General features: G+C 34.2%; 2 protein-coding genes across 5 annotated transcripts in view; both read right to left on the bottom strand.

The window, feature by feature from the left end:
• LOC148956594 (protein white-like) overlaps positions 1–22,290 on the bottom strand; it is a 502,792-nt gene that overhangs the window by 187,202 nt on the left and 293,300 nt on the right. The gene's annotated exons all lie outside the window — the stretch shown is intronic.
• LOC148956595 (peroxisomal targeting signal 1 receptor-like) overlaps positions 1–22,290 on the bottom strand; it is a 251,485-nt gene that overhangs the window by 24,733 nt on the left and 204,462 nt on the right. For both annotated transcript variants that reach the window (XM_089086042.1, XM_089086035.1), the window contains exon 4: positions 11,502–11,596. In XM_089086042.1, coding sequence (XP_088942168.1) covers positions 11,502–11,596 — 95 coding nt within the window. The remainder of the gene's footprint in view (positions 1–11,501; positions 11,597–22,290) is intronic.

Below are 22,290 nucleotides of genomic sequence, written 5' to 3' on the forward strand. Positions count from 1 at the left end.
TCAAGAAGTATTCTACAATAATACTTTATAAGCAATTAACAAAACACTAATTGGAATTAATTCCAATGCTAGATTATACCGTGTTTTATTTTTTCAAATGCTTTAAATTTTAACCAGTAGTTAAATATCCTATCTAGTTTTGCGACTTAAAAAATACTTGTGTAAGTTATTATACAATGCTTGTGTATATACTATGTTTTTATTTACTTTAAGTTTTAACTAGTGATTTAATGTTATATATAAATTTTTGACTTCGAGTCAACGTATAAATATTTTTATTGTGAAACAATCTGTTAAGTGATTAATAATTCTATGTTAAATTGAAGAGAATAATGAAACAAATTGCCAGCAAGAAACATAATGTTTCTATTTAAGCGGCATATTATATTTAGAGTAAAAAGAGAGAAAAATAATTAAAAGTAATTAATCTTTACAAAATTGAGTGTTTCTCTTACTATATATGTAACACTTTATGCTTTATGTGTATTCTAATGTGAATATTTATTTAAGATACAGCCTTAAATTTTTTTTGAAATTAAATTTTTTTGTTACATCCTTTTGGATCCTTTTTTCAATCATTTTTTTACGCATTTTTGGAAAGTAGCAAATTTCAAAGCCAGTTCAATTATATCCTGATACTAACAGCTCATACCATCAGAAACAAAACCATAACTGGTCAACTAATATTTTGGAAACTGTATGCAGTATTATAGACTTTACTACAAGTTCATCAGAAAGTGATATCCAATCAGAAAGTGATATCCAATCAAAACTTAATTTAGGCCTAGAGAATGTGCTATATAGCCTAAATGGCTTATATTATTCAAAGAATGTGAAAATGCTTTGTGCTGGAAAATTATGTGAAAATTTAAAAACCCAAAATTGCTATGTATAATTTATCCAAGGTATTTTTAAACCCGAAAAATAAACGGTATATCAATCACATCACCCAGATAAGTTAAATTATTAATGGAAATTAAATTTATGCTTAATTTATAACCGTTTTGAATATCATTTTAAATCTAATTTAATCAGAACCACTAATATAATGCTTAAGCCACTTGGGGTCAATCTAAAAAAGAAGATGCATATGAAAAGGGTAAAAAGAGTATTTTCCAGTCTTAGAGACAGATAAAAAGAGAAACAAGGATGAATTTAAAAATTGAAATCCTTGGACAAAAAAGGACATGGCCTATTTTTGACCAGAAACATGACCCTAAGGAAACCCATTGAGGGTATATGCACATAATGACCCAAAGATGGCAGAATAATAGCTGTAAACAAAATTAAATTGTTTTTAAAAATAAAGTATTGAGAGTTGTGGGTAACTCTTCTTTAAATGGGGAGCATTGTGGTGAAGTCTTCTAATTAAGTCAATTTGGAATTTAGTAAAAATATTAAGATGCAAATACAAAAGTTTAGAAATACCACTTTTTAGTAAGATAAGGAAAATATCCCGGCAAGTTTCTGCTTAACAGGAAATTGAGAAATTAACACTTCCTAGCTAATTGCAACGGTTGGGTAAAGGAAGGTGTGGTTAATAAAAATGTATAAAAGATACATTTTATGAGAAGGGGTAAACTGATAGTAATTTTATGCCGGACTGACCTCCAGTCCGTTGATTTAGAAATACCTTGGAATATTGTCGGATTATTGTAAGTGTCTAAGTATCTTATTATGTATTATTATACCTTTCTGAGACTTGTGGTCTACTTGAACAACCAGTCCCAGTAGAATATATGTATATATATATATATATATATATATATATATATATATATATATATATATATATATATATATATATATATATATATATATATATATATATATATATATATATATATATATATATATATATATATATATATATATATATATATATATAAAATATATATATATATATATATATATATATATATATATATATATATATATATATATATATATATATATATATATTAATAAACCTTGCATCAGTATATGTTAACTGAATAAAAGTATTGTGTTATAGCCAACCTCCCTAATATGTACATTTAGTCTCTCGAATATACCCAGCTGGTACGCCTCATTAGTCCAGTCATAGCCTAAGGCACACTACCAAAGTTTAAATACCTTAGGGCCATAGTTTATCTCCCCTATAAAGGGAGAATAACAGCATCTACCACTACATCACTTAAATACCATAAATACACTTTACCACAATTCTATGGAAGAGGATAATGAGGGCCAACTTCACAAAACTGCGGCAAAAATGGGGATTTCAGGAGAAAAAATTGCACTTTCTCCCCTGGAATTCCAAAGAGGTTGTGTGAAAGAAAAGCAAAAACGGAAGGTCATGGAAAATCAGAAAATTCTCTTTGAGCAAAAAACATTGAAATTTGTACCTCAATATATATTATATACATATTATATATATATATATATATATATATATATATATATATATATATATATATATATATATATATATAAATATATATATATATACCTCGTCAATACCTCGCTGTTTACGCTAACGTTCTAATTTTGTTTCTGTAATATAACCTGTATGCTTATCTCTCTGCTGAAAATGACCATAGTTCAAATAGGTCAATTTTTTACATAATTCAATATGGTTCATATTGCTCCTTTTCAACAAACAACAAATTATGATCACTTGACTTAGGATCTAAGAAACTCATTTGACAACGTTGATAATTCTTAAGAAAACTCGCTCACGGGAAACCTGCTTATTTGCATCTATTAATACAACAGAGGTGTAAAATTGCATTTCAAGTACAACTTTCTCGATGTTGGCGCATTAGAATCTCGATCTCAGATCCACAGGTTTGAGCCCAATATCAAGATTCTTAGAAAATATATTCATTTTAGGATAAAACCACTGTTTTTGGAAAAAAAAAACAATATCAGAATATATTACATAAGCAGTTGAATAGACTAGTCAATCGAAGGAGAGGGTGGATCTCTTCCCTTTGTTTGATGAGTATTGTCAAAATTATAATTTTGGAAAGTACCTCATCTTTTGTCTCACAGCTGGGAAAACAACTTGGAAGTTTTAATGATAGCTCTGTTAGGGAGGGGGGCAGGACGACTTTATATTTTGCGTTGTGAAGGGGCAAAACAATTGATCTTCAATTCTCAGAAAAAATTATGTGCAACTTTTTTTTTCTTTGTGATGACTTTCGCCTGACAAGCTTCTCTGTTAGTTTTATCATAACAAGAATTGTTTATAAAATTACTAAAAAACATCAGTAAAACTAGATGCCATCTGACGATAAAGCATGTTTAAAAATTTTCAATCTTCTTTATACCTACTATTTATTATGCAAGAATTATTTAACATAAGGAAAAAACGAAACAACTCTATTTTTTTCTACAATATTATCAGAAAGTAATCTTGCAGATATGAAAACAGTGAATCAATAATCACGACGAGACGACTTCTTTCTTTATGACATCTTCCCACCCCAACCGCTTTACTAACAATACTAGCAAGGTAAGTGAAACTGTCCATCTGATCAATCTTTTCGTTACCCAACGTCACCTTTCCATCTGCACTTATTCCTAGCCTTAGCGAATTAGTCTTCAACATTAATTTTCAAACCTATTCTAGCACCTTACCTCGCAAAACCTCTAAAAAATCATTGATTTTGCCCACACTTTCATCAAGGATGCAGCTTAAATCATCAACATAATCTAGGTCCAGGCAAGTTTTTCCTCCCAATTTGATTACGTGTTATCCCATTGCCTTTCCTGTACTCCTTAAGACAAAATACATATAAATGATTCATATAAAGGAGGATAGAACACAACCCTGCTTAACTCCTGATTCAATACGAAACCATCTGCTAACCTTAAGTCCTACATTAACCACAGCAGTGTTATTCTCGTATATAGCACTTATCACTCTAATGTATTTGTCTGGTATACCATTACAAGGATAAGACCTTCGCTAAAGCTCCTCTATCTTCAGAATCGAACGCTTGCTCATAATCTATAAAACTGAGGAACAGGGGTGTTTGATAACTAAGGCACTTCTCAATTATTAACCAAAGGGTGAAAATTTGGTCGACACATTCTCTGCCCATTCTAAAACCATACTGTTTTTCTCTTGTAACATTGTCTGCAGCATATCTCAGTCTATAAAGTATCATATTACTAAGTAATTTGCTACCTACAGAGACCAGGCTAATGCCTTGATAATTACCACATTCACTCTTATAACCTTTCTTATACAGTGAATTAATTAAGGTTTCCCTAAATTGGCTAGGTACTTCCCCGTTTCAAAAATCATATTCATAATCATCAGCAACTTAACTCAAACCTCAGAGTCACCATGTTTAAGAAACTCATTTACACCAGTATCACTTGACGATAATCCACAGACCTTATTTGAGGGGGTCACTATAGAAAAGAAAAATTGAGCGTGATTGATGGAAGCGGCAGACATGGGCTAGACGAAATCCATGTCAAAATGAATCTATTGTTGCCTAGGTTTCTTATTATTTTTTAACCCTTTTAGTACTGTCGCTAATTCTTCTTTACAAAACAAAGCTTCTGTCACATCCAAGGTATGAGAAACTTTTTCATTGTCCTCTATATCTTTTCCTGCAACTCTATCTCAGTTTAGCAAATTCTCATAATGTTCTGCGCACCTCTCTTTATCTTTCCTTGTCACTAGTTGTGGCTCGATCCTATTTTCAACTGGGACAAGGCCGGATTGGCTAATCCCTCTCAATTTACTAACATGTTAGTACAATATTTTACTATCAGCTGCATCTATGAGATCCTCGGTAATTTTATCCATGACCTCCACTTCACACCTCCGTAGTTCATATCTTAATGTATTCTTTACTTTCTTTACATTCCCCTTGTTTTCATATGATCTATCACTCAGATAATTCTTGTACAAGCCCCTTCTCCTGTCTATTGAACATAAAGCTTTTTCACTAATATTTCTAGCTGCACTCCAAACTTTCTTCCCTGAGACATCATCAGCAACTACACAAATTATTTTCCTAAAATAATTTCATCCATCTTCCACATTGTCAAATTTTAAACTCTCCAATTTAGTACTCGACTGTTCCTGGTAATTTTCTCTCAAATTCTCAATTTGGAGTCTACCAAAATCATAACTTCCCGGGAGGTAGTTACCCTTCCGAAATTTTAGCTTTAAATTAACTCTATACACTACTGAAATTAACTCTAGTAAAGAAGGCGATCTTTACTCTTAACATCAATAACAGCACTCCTATACACCCTAGTATCTTGTATTGATCTTGCCAGTCTTCCGTTTACAATAACATAATCAATAAGGTTTGCTGTCTTACCATCAAGTGAAAACCACGTTAACTTATGGGCCCTTTTGTGCCAAACACTGTACTGGCTATAACTATAGATTGTTATACCTACAGAACTACAGCAGTCTGTCGCCATCACTGTTTTCTTTTCTATACCACAATTACCTGGGTTAGGAAACCATCAATCCCCATTTCTACCAACCAGGGTGCTAAAATCTTCTAATAAAACACCGCATTTCTACCTGAGACCCTGTCTATTTACTCCTGTAACTATAAGTAAAACTCATCTGAGTCACAAGTATCTCTGGCAGTCGGTTCTACATGGGCATATAGTACTTCAATTGATACCCTGAACTTTTTATTCATAAAATGAGCGATTAGTATTCTATTATTAATACCCTCTAAGCCTAAATAAGACTTAGCAGCTTCCTTATTCATCAAGAACCCTACTCCCTGTCTGTGTGCCCCATCCTTCCTGCCCGAGTAAATAAATTCTAAATCACATAATTTCCTGCTTCCTACCCTTTGCATTTACATTTTCGTTTTTCAGTGTACATATATTCACATCTCAAACGTACAAGATATTTACATGATGGTAAAACAGCTAACATTATTGATTATGTTATTGTAAACCGAAGACTGCCAGGATCGATACAAGATACTAGGATATATAGAAGTGCTGTTACTGATGTTAAAACAAAAGATCACCATCTAGTAGTGTCTAGGGTTACTTTAAAGCTAAAATTTAGGCAGGATAACTACCTTCCAGGAAGTTATGACGTTGGTATACTCCGGAATGGAAACTTGAGAGAATATTTCAAGGAACAATCGAATACTAAACTAGAGAGTTTAATATTTGACAATGTAGAGGATGGTTATAATATTTTTAGAAAAATAGTTTGTGAGATCACTGATGGTGTCTTAGGGAAGAATGTTAGAAACGCAGCTAGAACTTTTGGTAAAAAAAACTTTATGTTTAATAGAGAGGAGAAGGTGCTTGTACAAGAAGTATCTGAGTACAAGAATCATTTGAGTGATAGATCATACGAAAATAAGAGGAATGTACAGAAAATGGAGAAAGCATTAGAATACAAACTAAGATGGTGTGAAATGGAGGCCATGGATAATTTATTCTTTAATAAATAGATGCAGCCAGCGGCATAGTAGTAAAATTTTGTACTGGCATGTTAATAAAATGAGAGGGAATAGTCAATCTGGACTTGTCGAAGTTAACGATAGGAACGGGACCACAATTATTGACTAGGAAAGAGTAAAAGCGAGATGGGAAGAACATTTTGAGAAGGTATTAAACCGAGATAGTTACAGGAAAAGATATAGAAGACAATGAAAAAGTTTGTGACACTTTGGATGAGAAGAAATATTTATTTTATGAGGAAGAATAAGTGACAGTACTAAAAGGAAAAAAATTAATAAGACCCCAACTGCTGATGGTTTGGTAAATGAGGTTCTAAAATATGGTGGTTAATAGGTTGAAAATAAGTTACAGAACATTAATAAAATTATCTTTGAAAAAAAAGAGGCACCAAACAATTTTTAGGAAAACTTGAATCAAACGCCTCCATAAGAAAGGTGATAAGAGTAAGTGTGGTAATTATAGAGACATTAGTCTGGTTTCTGTATGTAGCAAATTACTTTGTATGATGACACTTTTTAAACTTAGAGATGCTGTAGATAAAGTTTTAAGATAAGAACAGTGTGGTTTTAGGAAGGGTAGAAGATGTGTAGACCGGTTTTCACTCTCATATTAGCAATTGAAAAGTTCATGAGTCATCAAACCTCTTTAGTCCTCAGTTTCATTGATTATGAGAAAGAGTTTGATTCAGCGGAGAGAAGAGCTTTAGTGAAGATCTTATCCTTGTATGGTATACCAGACAAATACACTAAAATGATTAGTGCTACGTACAAGAATAACATTGCCGCGGTTAAGGTAGGAAATGAGGTTAGTAAATGGTTTCGTATTAAATCACGAGCTAAGCAGGGTTGCGTTCTAGTCCCATTGATATGGATAATGTTAGTGGACTTTGTCCTAAGAAACATAGTAAAGGCAATGAGAACACGGAATCAAATGGGGAAGTAAAACTCTCCGGGACTTAAATTATGCCGATGTTTTAAGCATCCTCGATGAAAGTGTTAGCAAAATGAATGAGCTTTTAGAGGTTTTTTCGAGTTACGGGTGCAAGAGTAGGTTTGAAAATTAACGTTCAGAACGGCTTTAGAGGGCTACAGGGATAGAACAGCCGAGATCGTATTCAAATAGTTGGCTGTATGAAAAGTGTGGTTCATTTTTACTCTCAATCCCACAACCTTATTAGAGAAAGTTTGAGATGGTTATGGCGCGTTCTGCAGATGAAGGACGTAAGATTACTAAAGATTGTTCTGTTGGCCAATCGTCTAGGGGCAGACAAAAAGCAGGTCGTTCTCGGTTGGGATGGGAGGATGTCGTAAGAGAATATTTGAGGCAAATTGAAACTTCATGGGAGAGTGTAAAGAGGGAGGTTCTGAATAGATAGGGATAGAGGAGGAACGTCCTTAGCTATGCTGGCCAATGGCGGCTTGGTGCTGCAGTGACTCGTTAGCAGTAGTAGTAGCGTAGAGATAACCTTTGATTTTAAGCTACACGATTCTTGGTTTACCACATTTTACGTTTACCTAAATAACTGGACGGTTTATTTAGATCAATGTAGAGACATCTAGATAGCAGAATCATCTCCTATCTCAACCATCGGACAAAGCCGGATCAGGATGCAGCTCCTCCAAAGAACATATAAACAAAGAGAAACGTAAGCAATATGAGATTTTTGCATGGGTAGGCACACGTGTGGCATCGGTATTCACAGTCTGGAGGAAAAGAAATAAGAGGAATCGAGCGTCTAGGGGATAAGGAAGAATGCATTACGCTGAGGAGATAAAAAAAGAAAAAGGAAAATAATCGGTATGACTGTAATAATGCAAAAGGTAAAGATAACATTGGTTTGAGAATGGAAACAAAAACACAGAATGAGTTCATAAGGATAATGAATTTTTATAACTCAGGCTCTGGAGATGTTTGCTCCCTTGATGGGCGTTTACTTCAATTGCAAAGTAACCTACTAGATGTTTTGAGTATTATTAATAGTTCTACTGGTCAAATTAAAAGAAATTCCGTAAATATTTCCCAATCAATTACTAGTAGGTATGATTTTGATTTAAATTGGGCTAATGGACGAGATAATCGTTTGTCGCTGCTTCAGCCAAAAACTCAGGGTCCATGTTCATCAATTCGTCATTAGAGGCAGATAGTTCTTAACAGGTGTCCGGATGTTATCGGATTATGTGAGACTTTCCCCAATTCTAGCAATGAAATGCTTTTATATATACCCGGTTACAAAATGGAGTGGCTAAATCGCAGAAAGATGGCAAAGGGTGGTCTAGTAATGTATAATTCTGACGTTCTTCCCTATACTGTTCGAAGCGATCTGTCAAGGAATGATGAAGGGGTTTTTGAATCCCATTTTATTGAAATCAAATTACAAAATAAGGTTTTGATAATTGGTAATTTTTACAGATTTCCCAGTGAATCCGTCCCTTCTTTTCTTCAGGTCCTTATTGAGGTCTTGGATTTAATAGGCAGACGTCCATGTGAACTTGTAATAATGGGAGACTTTAACTTAAATCTGATTGGCATGGCTTCCTCTACTAAGGTGGATTTTCTCTCCGATATGCTCGCTGCTGAGGTTCTACCAACAACCTGTTTTCCGACCCGTGTAAGTGATACGTCAGCGTCTTTAATTGATAACATTTTTTCGTCTCTTAATTTGGTTCGGAATTCTGTTGTAGTGAGTGATATTCCAGACCATTTCCTGTAGTTTCCAGTTTGAACCTTGAAAAAAACATTGAGTAGGGACACTCCAGCATCGGCTTCTGCTTCTTTTAGGTCTGGTCTGAATGAATTGATCCACCTTAGATCCCATTTAGCTAAGAGAACATGGCATATTTTTGCTGAGAGATGGGATTTTTGTTCGAAGTTTGAGTCCTTCTATGAGTTAGTGAAAGAATCCATTTTTAATCTATATGCTAAGTCCCCCTCTACTTTAAGGTAAGAAAGATTTATTCCTCTTAACTCATGGATGACCCCTGGTCTTCTAAAGAGTTGGAGAAGACAAAATAATATTTGGAAAACTTTTAAGTCAGCAAAACCATCTTTGAATGCTGCACGTCTTCTGCAATTCAAACTCTACAGGAAGGTTTTTAATTCTTTATGCCGGAAGGCAAAATTCCTTTATTATTCCAAAAAATTCTCGGGTTGTGGGAAAGATATTCGAAAAACTTGGCAAGGGATCAATTCCGTCCTCAAACTTTCTTCTCCGGCTCCTTCCATCCCTCCAAGTCTTGTAGTTGGATATGTGGTTGTTGAGGCTGTTCCATCTGCTCAAGAAGCATTTACATCATATTTTGCCAATATTGGGAAAACTACTGCTTCTTCAGTCAGGTATTTCAGTCAGGTTCTTCGTCGTCTGGCCCTGACTGTAATACAACTTTGGTATTTAGTTTCATTCTTCTTTCAATTATTTCTCAATTGACGAAGCTTATAAATCTTTCTTTTGAAAATGGGATTTTCCCAAGTTCTCTTAAGCGAGCTAGAGTAATTGTTCTATATAAAGGTGGACCAAGAAATGATTCAGCCAATTATCGTCCTACATCTTTGCTGTCTGTTTTTAGCAAAATTTTTGAAAAGACCATGCTTTCCCGTCTACTTGCTTTTCAAGTGGCTAAAAGATTTTTTCATGATTTTCAGTTTGGCTTCCGAGCTAAAAATTCAACAGAGCATGCGTGTGTAACTCTTTTAAATTTTCTCCACATCGCGCTTGACTCTGGTTTGATTCCTGCTGCTATATTCCTAGATGTCTGTAAGGCTTTCGACTCTTTAACTCATGAGATTCTGTTGCATAAGCTATCACACAATGGTGTAAGAGGACAGGCTCATGGTTGGTTTGATTCCTATTTGTCAGGTAGAAATATCTCCGTAGATTCTCTTTCCCGCTTTTCTTCTGAAGTTGAGTTTGGTGTTCCTCAAGGCTCTGTTCTTGGACCGTTTCTGTTTTTGACTTATGTTAATAACCTTATAGTTGTGTGTGTGTGTCTCTGTGTGTGTGTCTGTGTATCTGTATGTGTCTGTGTCTGTGTGTGTGTCTGTATGTGTGTGTGTCTGTGTGTGTCTGTGTGCGTCTATGTGAGTCTGTGTGTGTCTGTGTATGTCTGTGTGTGTATGCGTGTGTCTGTGTGTGTCTCTGTGTGTCTGTGTTTATAGTATTTGTGTCATTTCTGTTTTTCCCCTGTTTTTTTTTCCTGGCCATAGAATCTTATGGTGGATTCTACGTTGAATTGTTTTTGTCGTAAATTTATAGGTTGAATTAATGGATTGATTGATTGATTGATAATCAAGGTAAGAATAAGTTTTATTTGAACAGTGCCATAGCGTGACGACATTTGATTAGAAAGTTTGGCGCTTAGCATTGATATTTCAGTTCCATAGTTTTATCAATTTTTTCTCGAAGGGAAATTATGTGTCTTAGCATGAATGCAGACTCACAGCTAAAATGACTAAAATCAGTTGTTTGTCAACTGCAAAAGTCTTTTGCTATATCATATTAAAGCTTAATAATTAAGATACAGCCTATCTCAACAGTGATTTAGATTATTAGTTACATTGCAATTCCAGACACCGTGCACAGCAAACGTATTGATTAATTAATTGATAATACAAATTTACACTCAATATAAATAAGCAAAACGTATTAATAATTCAAATTTATGAAATGTGTTAATCTTCCTATTGTGATACTCACATCTAGTGTTTAGGGTATTCCAAAAGTGATTTTTGGAATATCCTATTTGCTACGCCAAGTGGGTAAGGAGGAGTTAGTTGTTGTTTCTTTTTTTGGGTGGGGGGTAATAAAATATAACAACAAAATGAACCAAAAAATCATACAAAATTTAACGCAAAACCCCTAGGCCCTGCTCATTTAACTGCGTAGTAGCCTGTTTCACACCGTTCAGTAAGGAGAACTGGATTGTTACAGCCCCTTTTATTTCAACAGTCGTGTTGGCAAAGGCATGTAACATCATTTTCACAGGAAGTAAAAAATTTCTTAATTGGAAAAAAAGAAAAAAAAATACAAGCAATAAAGTTAGACTTACCCTGACAATAAGGCGGATTCGGCATATTTTCGAGTGGAAAACTTTCCCACTGGATTAATTAGACCACTATACTTCGGATTTGACGCAATCCAGTCCTGAAACCAATAAAACAGGTTTAGTTTTTAGACATAGACGGAAAAGTCAGCCCTTTGGGGAGGGGCATGATGATTCATGGGTTTCCATTGAGGTTTTCCACTCGCATATTTGCGAGTGGAAAACTTTCCCGCTGGATTAATTAGACCACTATACTTCGGATTTGACGCAATCCAGTTCTGAAACCAAATAAAACAGGTTTAATTTTTAGACATAGACGGAAAATTCAGCCCTTTAGGGAAGAAGAGGGGCATGAGGATTCATGGGGTAGGAGGATTGAACTTCCAAAACCCATATTTTTTTTAAACTTTTAAAAAAATTCCCCAGTCATTTCGTCAGGCAACATTTAAACACTTCCTTTCAACACGCAAGATTGAACCTCAATACCGATTGTTTCCGACCCTGGCTTTATCCAATGCACTGTCACAACCCCCCCCCCCTATAGGATATTAAAAGAGTAACAAAAAAGAAGACTTAACTAGTACTATTTCAATTCAATCATAGTGTTGAATAATTTCGATACTAGTTTCTGAGGAACCTTAATCATTACCAAAACCCCTGCTGCTTGAATTGAAGCCACAATTTCAGTAGCCAGACTTGCTTCCTCACGTAAGTTGCCACTTGGTGTATCCTGGGTTTTCTAGACATCTCCTTTTATGACAACTTAAGGGAAAAATTAATACGGGGAACTCATAATTTTGTGACAATGTCAAATCTGAGTGCGTAAAAAATAATTGAATCATAATCTGAGGAAATTGAAAAGTTATAATTTTGAAGCCTCAATATTTGTTATTATTATACAGACAATTTAATACAACCTGTGGCTTCAACTTCCACTGCGTAAAGGTTATTTTTATGAAAACTGTGCATTGTGTATCTTGAGTCATTTTCGAAAAAAAGGAGCTTTCTTTACTTTACTGGTAATCCCGTCACAAGCGCATGCGTAAAGGAAGAGGCTTCAGGTCTCTGTCCCCCGAAATGTCGAAACTGTAACATTTTTTCTCTTAATTTCTTATGTAGCATTGGTAATAGTTTACTTAAGTAAACCGCAAACAATATCAATCAGTAGCACACCAAAACCGTTGCTCCCGACGATGCGTTACTAAGAAGAAAACAAGAAAAACGAATATCATACGCAGTGCGCTAGTGCTGCCTAAGTAAAGAACGATGTGGGCACAATGTGTTTTTTTTTCAACCGGGCACTTCGTATCGAAGGAGTCATCGTAAAAACTTCGAAAAGGGTTCATTCGATTGGAAATTGGAGTGGCTAGTGCCCTTTTTAATAGTGATTGGAGGGCAACTAGCCCCCCCCACGCCCATCATTCCCCCAAATACATCCAATCAAAATTTTGAGATAGCCATTTTGTTCAGCGTAGTTGATTTCCAGATGGAAAATGTGTTTTTGAGGAGGACACTCCGCCACAACCCTCGGGGCAAGGGTTTTAAGTTATGCCCTGCGGGCATTTAAGAACGATGTTGGCACAATGTACTATTTATTATTTTTTTTTTCCTTAGAGCTGGGCACTTCATATGGAAGGGGTCGTCATAGAAACTTCAAAAGGGACTCATTCGATTGGAAATTGAGGCTTCTAGTGCCCTTTTTAATAGTCGAAAGTGATTGGATAGCAACTAGCCCCCCCCCCCCCACGCCCATCATTCCCCCAAACACATCCAATCAAAATTTTGAGATAGCCATTTTGTTCAGCGTAGTTGATTTCCAGATAGAAAATATGTTTTTGAGGAGGACACTCCCCCCAACCCTCGGGGCAAGGGTTTTAAGTTATGCCCTGAGGGCATATAAGAACGATGTTGGCACAGTGTACTATTTTTTATTTTCTTTAGAGCAGGGCACTACATATGGAAGGGGTCGTCGTAGAAATTTCAAAAGGGACTCATTCGATTGGAAATTGAGACTTCTAGTGCCCTTTCTAATTGTCGAAAGTGATTGGTTGCCAAATAGCCCCAACCCCCCCCACGCCCATCATTCCACCAAACACATCCAATAAAAATTTTTAGATAGCCGTTTTGTTAAGCCGAGTTGATTTTCAGATAAAAATTATATTTCTGAGGAGAACAATCCACCACAACCCTCAGAGCAAGGCTTTTAAGTTATGCCCTGGGGGCATATAAGGTTTTTATTGAAATCTTTGTCTTAGAAACTTGAAAAAGGGCTCATTCGATTTGAAATTCAAAGGGTTAGTACCCTTTTTAATAGTCGAAAGTGATTTGAGGGCAACTAACCTCCCTCTTACGCCCCCCTTTTCCCCAAAAAAAAACCAATCAAAATTTTTAGATAACCATTTTATTCAACGTAGTTGAAAGTTTTGGAAATTAGGTCTTTAAGGATGACAGCCCCTCCCCCCACAGCCCTCAGGGCAAGGGTTGTAAGTTATGCCCTGTGGCATATAAAGTTTTATTGAAAGCATTGTCGTAGAAACTTCAAAAGGGCTCATTCAATTGGAAATTGAAAGGACTAGTGCCTTTTTTGATAGTTGAAAGTGATTGGATAGCGACTAACGCAACTCTCACACCCACCGTTTTCCAAAACACATCCAATCAAAATTTTGAGATATCCACCTTGTTCAACGTAGTTGAACGTTCTAGAAATTAGGTCTTTTAGGATGATAGCCCCCTCAGAGCCCTCAGTGCAAGGGTTGTAAGTTATGCCCTGAGGGAATATAAGGTTTAAATAGACAGTGGTTGTATAGATCATAGGCAGCAGGATCGCGCTGCCTAAGTAAAGAAGGGGGACACTCGGAACGAGACAAGAAACGGCACTAAGTAAAGAGAACGACACTCCCCCAGAACCCTCAGGGCAAGAGTTTTAAGTTATGCCCTGGGGCATATAAGAACGATGTTGGCACAAGGTATTATTTATTAATTTGTTCCTTTAGAGCAGGGCACTTCGTATCGAAGAAGTTGTCGTAGAAACTTCGAAAAGCGCTTATTCAATTGGAAATTGGAGTGGCTTTTGCCCTTTTTAATAGTCGAAAGTGATTGGCAGGAGACTAACCCCCCTCTCACGCCCACCATTTCCCCTAACAGAAATTCGGTCTTAGAGGATGACAACCACCCTAAATGACCTTAGGGCAAGGGATGTAATTTATGCCCTAGGGGCATATAAGGTGTTTATACACGGCGTTGTCGTTTCCAAAAGGGCTCATTCAATTGGAAATCGAAAGGCCTAGTGTCCTTTTTAATACTCGAAAGTGATTGGAAGGCTTGACATTTTTGTAGTAAAGATCGAAGTGGGTATAATGTATTATTTTTTGTTGTTGTTGTTGTTTAGACCGGGGAACTTCGTATCGAAGGAGTTGTCGTGGGAACACCGAAATGGGCTCATTCGATTGAAAATAGAAAGGGATGATGCCCTTTTTAATAGTCGAAAGTTATTTGAGGGCAACTAATCCCCCTTCCAATACCGACCACCCACTCCCACCCACCTATTTATGCTCTTAAAATTTAGCGAAATCAAAGTAGCGTAAATGAATTCAAGCTATCAAAGAAAGTAAACAGATTTTTTTGCGAATGGTATCAATTTTTCCATTTCAGGTCAACTAGAGGAGTTATGAAACTAAATTAAACAGCACTAATTGTGTCCAGAATTTCAAAAAGGGTGTATGTTGTTAAAAATTGCTGAAAATTTTTCTCCAGCATACAAATAGCAGGCCAGGCTATAAAGTCTTAAAAAACAAAAAGATTTAAAGTATTATTTTCTTTTTCCCTGAAAAGACTATGTCAATATAAAGCGAACCGAAATTAATTTAAAAAACTTTTTCAACAAAATCAGTTTTTCAAAGAAAAGTAAAGAACTCCATTAAATAAAAAATGAGCAAAAATAAAATCAAATAATCTACCAAGCGTGAAACTACCACAAATCAGCATCGATAAATAAATGAAACCCAAAACGAACAGAAATTACGGTAATTAAGCGAGTCAAACTAAAAAAGAACAGAAATTAACATAAGTTGGGCGCAAAAACCCCTATGCCTTCCCAAGGCCAAAACAAAATTTGCACTTTACTGAAAAAATACAAATGAATTTGCATTGTCAGTTTAATACACATATAATGATATTTAGTACGGTAATCAAAATGTTAATATTATTTGATTTATTAAAGTTATAAAAGTAAAAACATTTATATTTTTTCAGTAAAGTGCAAACTTTGTTCTGGCCTAGGGAAGGCATCGGGGTTTTGCGCCCAACTATGTTAATTTCTGCTCGATTTGAGTTTGACTCGGTTAATTATTGTAATTTCTGTTCGTTTTGGGTTTAACTTATTTATCGATGCTGATTTGTGGTAGTTTCACGCTTGGTAGATTAGTTGATTTTATTTTTGCTAATTTTTTGTTGAATGGAGTTCTTTACTTTTTTTGAAAAACTTATTTTGTGGGAAAAATTTTTCAAATTAATAAGGTATAAAGAGTTGAAGTGTGAAATTACATGCTAAGAAACAAAAAATACATGAATAATTCACCCAATATAGTATCATGATCCTGAAGCAAAAATAGCCATAAAATTTATCCTTAATAAATCTCTTTACTGCTTTTTGAATTCCCCCCCCCCCGCGCCAAATAAATACACTATGTATTTTCCTGAGCATCTATGTATCCTATCGAACACACTTTAGAAACTAGGAAAATAATGTGGAAAACAGGATAATTTCAGTGTTATCAAATATCTTCGTCGACATATGAATTAATGCTGTCTTAGTAGAGATGCCTCAGGAGGTCGTGTCAGCACACCATATATGGGCATAGAAGCACGTGGTTTATGGTTTTTGTCAGTGAGAATGAAAAAACAGGAACTTTGTCACTTTTATGTCTGTTTTTATGGTTTTTGTCAGTGAGAATTTGAAAAACAGGAACTTTCTCGCTTTTATGTCTGTTTTTATGGTTTTTGTCAGTGATAATTCGAAAAACAGGATCTTTCTCACTTTCATGTCTGTTTTTATGGTTTTTGGCAGTGAGAATTTGAAAAACAGGAACTTTCTCACTTTCATGGATTATTGAGTCATTAATCAAATTGTCTCCGGGGAAGTTAATTAATGTCTGACAGATGACGTCAAGTTAATTAATGTCTTTGGAGTTCTACCAAGAGAATGTTTCCGGGGCAAAGTTTAGATCACACATGACAGATGATGTCATGATTGATTGATTGACATGGAAGGGGAATTAATTTGTTGTTTCTAAAGAGAACTGTCTCCGAGCAAATGTTTAGATCTTAGCGATGAATTGTTTTAGCGCGGGAATCAGGTTTCTTAGTAATTTGAAATGTGTCAGCGCAGAGATTCCAAACAAAAGGAACACGCTGAAATTACGTTTAGGGATTATTTGGGCGAAGCCATTTTAGCTATTTTATGGAATTATTTCGGCGAAACAGTCAGAGACATTTTAAAAGATGAATTAAAAGATGATTTTAGAAGAGAATTTAAGGGTGAAACTCTGTGGTCGTTATAATACACAAGTTGTATTTTAACAGTGTCGTGAGGTCCCCTACCCCAACCCCAAAGGGTTCCAATCCCCCTACCCCAACCCCAAAGGGTTCCAATCCCCTTACCCCAACCCCGAAGGAAGCCCCCGGTACTCAAAGGTCCCCCAAGCTCCCAAAGGGCCCTCAGGCTCCCAAAGGCCCTCCCCAGACCCCCAAAGGCCCTCCCCGGTCCCCCAAAGGCCCACCGGACTCCCAAAAGACCACCGGGCTCCCAAAGGGCCCCCGGACCCCCAAAGGCCCTCACCCGGTCCCCAAAGGTCCACCGGGCTCCCAAAGGACCTATCAGCCCTCAAGTGCCCCCCCAGACCCCCCCAGGCCCTCCCCAGCCCCCCAAAGGCCCGCCCCGGGTCCCCAAATGCCTTCTCCCAGTCCCCAAAGGTCCTCAGGGCTCCCAAAGGGTCACCCGGCCCTAAAGGTCCCCCCAGACCCCCAAAGGACCCCCGGTGCCCCTAAGGCCCATGAGCCCCTATTTTTTAATACTTTTTTATGGCTTTATTATATCTTTTCAGAACAGGTTATTTTCTTAATGTCCATCCTAAACCCATTTTACAAGTTGAAGTACCCATCCTTTTCACCCACAACTTTACTACTGATTTTTCAATGCTCCAACACCAAGCAATACTTTTCAATGGCATTTCAGAACAAGTTCTTTTCTTAATATCCCTCCTAAACCCATTTTACAAATTGAAGTACCCATCCTTTACACCCACAACTTTACTTTATAGCTTTTTGAATACTCAAACATCAAGCAATAAATTTCAAAAGGCATTTCACAACAAGTTCTTTTCATACGGTCCACCCTAAACCAATTTTACAAGCTGAAGAACTGATGTCTTTGACCCAATTGTTTGCCTTACTGCGTTGTGAATGTTCCATACAAATAAATAATCTTCAAAAGACGTTTCAGAACAAGTTCTTTTCATAGTGACCGTCCTAAACCCATTTTAAAAATTGAAATACCCATCCTTTTCACCCACAATTTAGTTAAAGGTAAGAGTTTGAAGTTTTACCTTAGAGACTTAGCTTAAAGTTTTAGTTTGGTTTAGTTTTAGTTAAAAGTCTAGAGGTTTTTTTTTAGCTTAGACTATTAGATTACAGGTTTTGTTAGAGTTGTAGTTTAGTTTAGTTTTAGTTAAGAGTTTAGATTTTTTAGCTTGGAGTCTTAGCTTAAAGTTTTAGTTTGGTTTAGTTTTAGTTAAAAGTTTAGAGTTTTTTTTTTAGCTTCGAGTCTTAGCTTAGAATTTTTGTTAGTGTTCTAGTTTACTTTATTTTTAGTTAAGAGTTAAGAGTTTTTACCTTATAGTCGTAGCTTAGAGTTTTATTCAGAATTCTAATTTAGTTTAGTTTAGTTACAGTTCAGAATTTAGAGTTTTAGCTTAGAGTCATAGCTTATAATTTTACTTAAAGTTGTAGCTTGGTTAAGTTTTAGTTAAGAGTTTCGAGTTTTAGCTTAGAGTCTTAGCTTAGAGTTTTTGTTAGAGTTGAAGTTTAGTTTAATTTTAGTTAATAATTTGATGTTTTAACGTTGAGTTTCAGTTAGAGTTCTAGTTTAGTTTACTTTTAGTTAACAGTTTAGAGTTTTTAGCTTAGAGTCTTAGCTTAAAGTTTTAGTTTGGTTTAGTTTTAGTTAAGAGTTTTGAGTTTTTTTTTGCTTAGAGATTTTGTTAGATTTCTAGTTTAGTTTTAGTTTAGCGTTTAAAGATTTTATCTTAGAATACTAGCTTGGAGTTTTATTCAGTTTTCTAGTTGAGTTTAACTCTGTTACAGTTCAGAGTTTATAGATTTATCTTTTAGTAATATCATATAGTTTTAATTGAAGTTGTAGTTTGTTTTAGTTTTAGTTAATAATTTAGAGTTTTAGCTTAGAGTGTTAGCTCAGAGTTTTTGTTATATTTATAGTTTAGTTTATTTTTAGTTAAGAGTTTAGAGTTTTACCTTAGAGTCATAGCATAGAGTTTTAGTTAGAGTTGAAGTTTAGTTTAGTTACAGTTAAGAATTTAGAGTTTTAGCTTAGAGTCATAGCTTAGATTTTTACTTAAAGTTTTAGTTTGGCTTAGTTTTAGTTAATAGTTTCGAGTTTTAGCTTAGAGTATTATCTTAGATTTTTTTGTTAGAGTTTTAGTTTAGTTTAATTTTAGTAAAGAGTTTGATGTTTTACCTTTTAGTTTCAGTTAGAGTTCTAGTTTAGTTTAGTTTTAGTTAAGAGTTCGGTGTTTTAACTTAGAGTCTTAGCTTAGAGTTCTAGTTTAGTTTACTTTTACTTAAGAGTTTAGAGTTTTAGCTTAGAGTCTCAGCTTAGAGTTTTTGTTAGAGTTCTAGTTTATTTTAGTTTTAGTTAATAGTTTAGTAATTTTAGCTTAGAGTCTTAGCTTAGAGTTTATGTTGAAGTTCTAGTATAGTTTAGTTTTAGTTTAGAGCTTAGAGTTTTTGTTAGAGTTGAAGTTTAGTTTTAGTTAAGAGTTTAGAGGGTTTTTTTTTGTTAGAGTTATAGTTTAGTTTAATTTTATTTAAGAGTTTGATTTTTTACCTTTGAGTTTCAGTTAGAGTTCTTGTTTAGTTTAGTTTTAGTTAAGAGTTTAGAGTTTACCATAGGGTCTTAGCTTAGAGTTTTAGTTAGAGTTCTAGTTTAGTTTAGTTTTAGTTACAGTTAAGAATTTATAGTTTTAGCTTATAGTCATAGCTTAGAGTTTTACTTAAAGTTATAGTTTGGTTAAGTTTTAGTTAAGAGTTTAGAGTTTTTAGCTTAGAGTTTTTGTTGAAGTTCTAGTTTAGTTTAGTTTTAGTTAATAGTTTAGAGTTTTAGCTTAGAGTCTTATCTTAGAGTTTTTTTTAGAGTTGAAGTTTAGTTTAATTTTAGTTAAGAATTTTATGTTTTAACTTTTAGTTTCAGTTAGAGTTCTAGTCTGGTATAATTTTAGTTTAGAGTTTACAGTTTTTTAGCTTAGAGTCTTAGCTTAGAGTTTTAGTTGGATTTATAGTTTAGTTTAGTTTTAGTTAAGAGTTTAGAATTTTAGCTTAGAGTCTTAGCTTAGAGTTTTGTTAGAGTTATAGTTTATTTTAGTTTTGAGTTCTAGTTTAGTTTACATATAGTTAAGAGTTTGGAGTTTTACCTTAGAGACTTAGCATAGTTTTAGTTTAGTTTAGTTTTAGTTAAGAGTTTAGAGTTTTTAGCTTAGAGTCTTAGCTTAGAGTTTTTGTTAGAGTACTAGTTTAGTTTAGTTTTAGTTAAGAGTTTGGTGTTTTACCTTAGAGTCTTAGTTTAGAGTTTTATTTAGAGTTCTAGTTTAGTTTTAGTGAAGAGTTTAGAGTTTTTTAGCTTAGAGTCTTAGCTTAAAGTTTTTGTTAGAGTTCTAGTTTATTTTATTTTTAGTTAAGAGTTTAGAGTTTTTAGCTTAGAGTCTTAGCTTAGAGTTTTTGTTTAATTTTTAGTTTAGTTTAGTTTTAGTAAATAGTTTAGAGTTTTAGCTTAGAGTCTTAGCTTATAGTTTTTGTTAGAGTTGAAGTTTAGTTTAGTAATAGTAAAGAGTTTAGAGTTTTAGCTTAGAGTCTTAGCTTAGAGTTTTTGTTAGAGTTCTAGTTTATTTTAGATATAGTTAAGAGTTTGGAGTTTTAAATTAAAGACTTAGCTTAGAGTTTTAGTTTATTTTATTTTTATTTAAGAGTTTGAAGTTTTTAACTTAGAGTCTTAGCTTAGAGTTTTTGTTAGAGTTCTAGTTTAGTTTAGTTTTAGTTAAGAGTTTGGTTTTTTACCTTGGAGTCATAGCTTAGACATTTAGTTAGAGTTCTAGTTTAGTTTAGTTTTAGTTATGAGTTTAGAATTTTAGCTTAGAGTCTTAGCTTAGAGTTTTTGTTAGAGTTCTAGTTTAGTTTAGTTTTAGTTAAGATTTAAGTTTCACCACGTTTAAGTTAGGTTAGATTAGGTTAGCTTATCATGAGCGCTCGTGATAAGCTAACCTAATCTAACCTAACTTAAACGTGGAGAAACCTAATCTCTAACCTAACCTAATTTAACCTATAGTTTTTGTTTTTCTATGCAATATTGTGTAATTTTGTGGTTATGATAGTTTGGACTAAACTTCAAATCTAACTAAATCTCTAAGCTAAGACTCTAGACTAAACCTCTAAGATATAACTCTTAATTAAAACTAAAATAAACAATAACTATAACTAAAACTCTAAGATAATACTCTAAGCTAAAACTATAAAATCTTAACTATAACTAAACTAAACGAAACTTCAACCCTAACTAAAACTCTAATCTAAGACTTTAAGGTAAAACTCAAAACTCTTAACTAAAACTAAACTAAACTAAAACTCTAACAAAAAATCTAAGATAAGACTCTAAGCTAAAACTATAAACTCTTAACTAAAACTAAACTAAACTAGATCTTCAACAAAAACTCTAAGCTAAGACTATAAGCTAAAAACTCTAAACTCTTAACTAAAACTAAGCTAAACTCGAACTCTAACAAAAACTCTAAGCTAAGACTCTAAGCTAAAATTCTAAACTCTTAACTAAAACTAAACTAAACTAGAACTCTAACTAAAACTCTGAGCTATAACTCTAAGGTAAAACATCAAACTCTTAACTAAAAGTAAACTAAACTAGAACTCTAACAAAAACTCTAAGCTAGGACTCTAAGCTAAAAAACTCTAAACTCTTAACTAAAACTAAACTAAACTAAAACTTCAACAAAAACTCTAGGATATGATTCTATGATAAAATTCTAAACTGCTGAGTAAACTAAACTAGAACTCTAACAAATACTCTAAACTACGACTCTAGGCTAAACTTTTAACTATAACTAAACTTCAACTCCAACTAAAACTCTAGGCTAATACTCTAAGCTAAAACTCTAAACTCTTAACTAAAACTAAACTAAACTAAAACTCTAAGCTAAGTCTCGAAGGTAAAACTCCAGACGCTTAACTATATCTAAACTAAACTAGAACTCTAACAAAAACTCTAAGGTACGACTCTAAGCTAGAATTCTAAACTATTAACTAAACCTAAACTAAACTATAGCTTCAACAAAACTCTAACCAAAAGACTCTAAACCAAAAACTATAATCTATTAACTAAAACCAAAATAAACTAGAACTCTAACAAAAACTCTAAGCTACGACTCTAAGCTAAATTTCTAAACTCTTAACTAAAACAAAAATAAACGAGAACTCTAACTAAAACTCTACGCTAAGACTC

The sequence above is a fragment of the Artemia sp. Qi Xiang Cuo genome, chromosome 1, assembly GCF_049724085.1.
Source record: "Artemia sp. Qi Xiang Cuo chromosome 1, ASM4972408v1, whole genome shotgun sequence".
NCBI lineage: Eukaryota > Metazoa > Arthropoda > Branchiopoda > Anostraca > Artemiidae > Artemia > Artemia sp. Qi Xiang Cuo.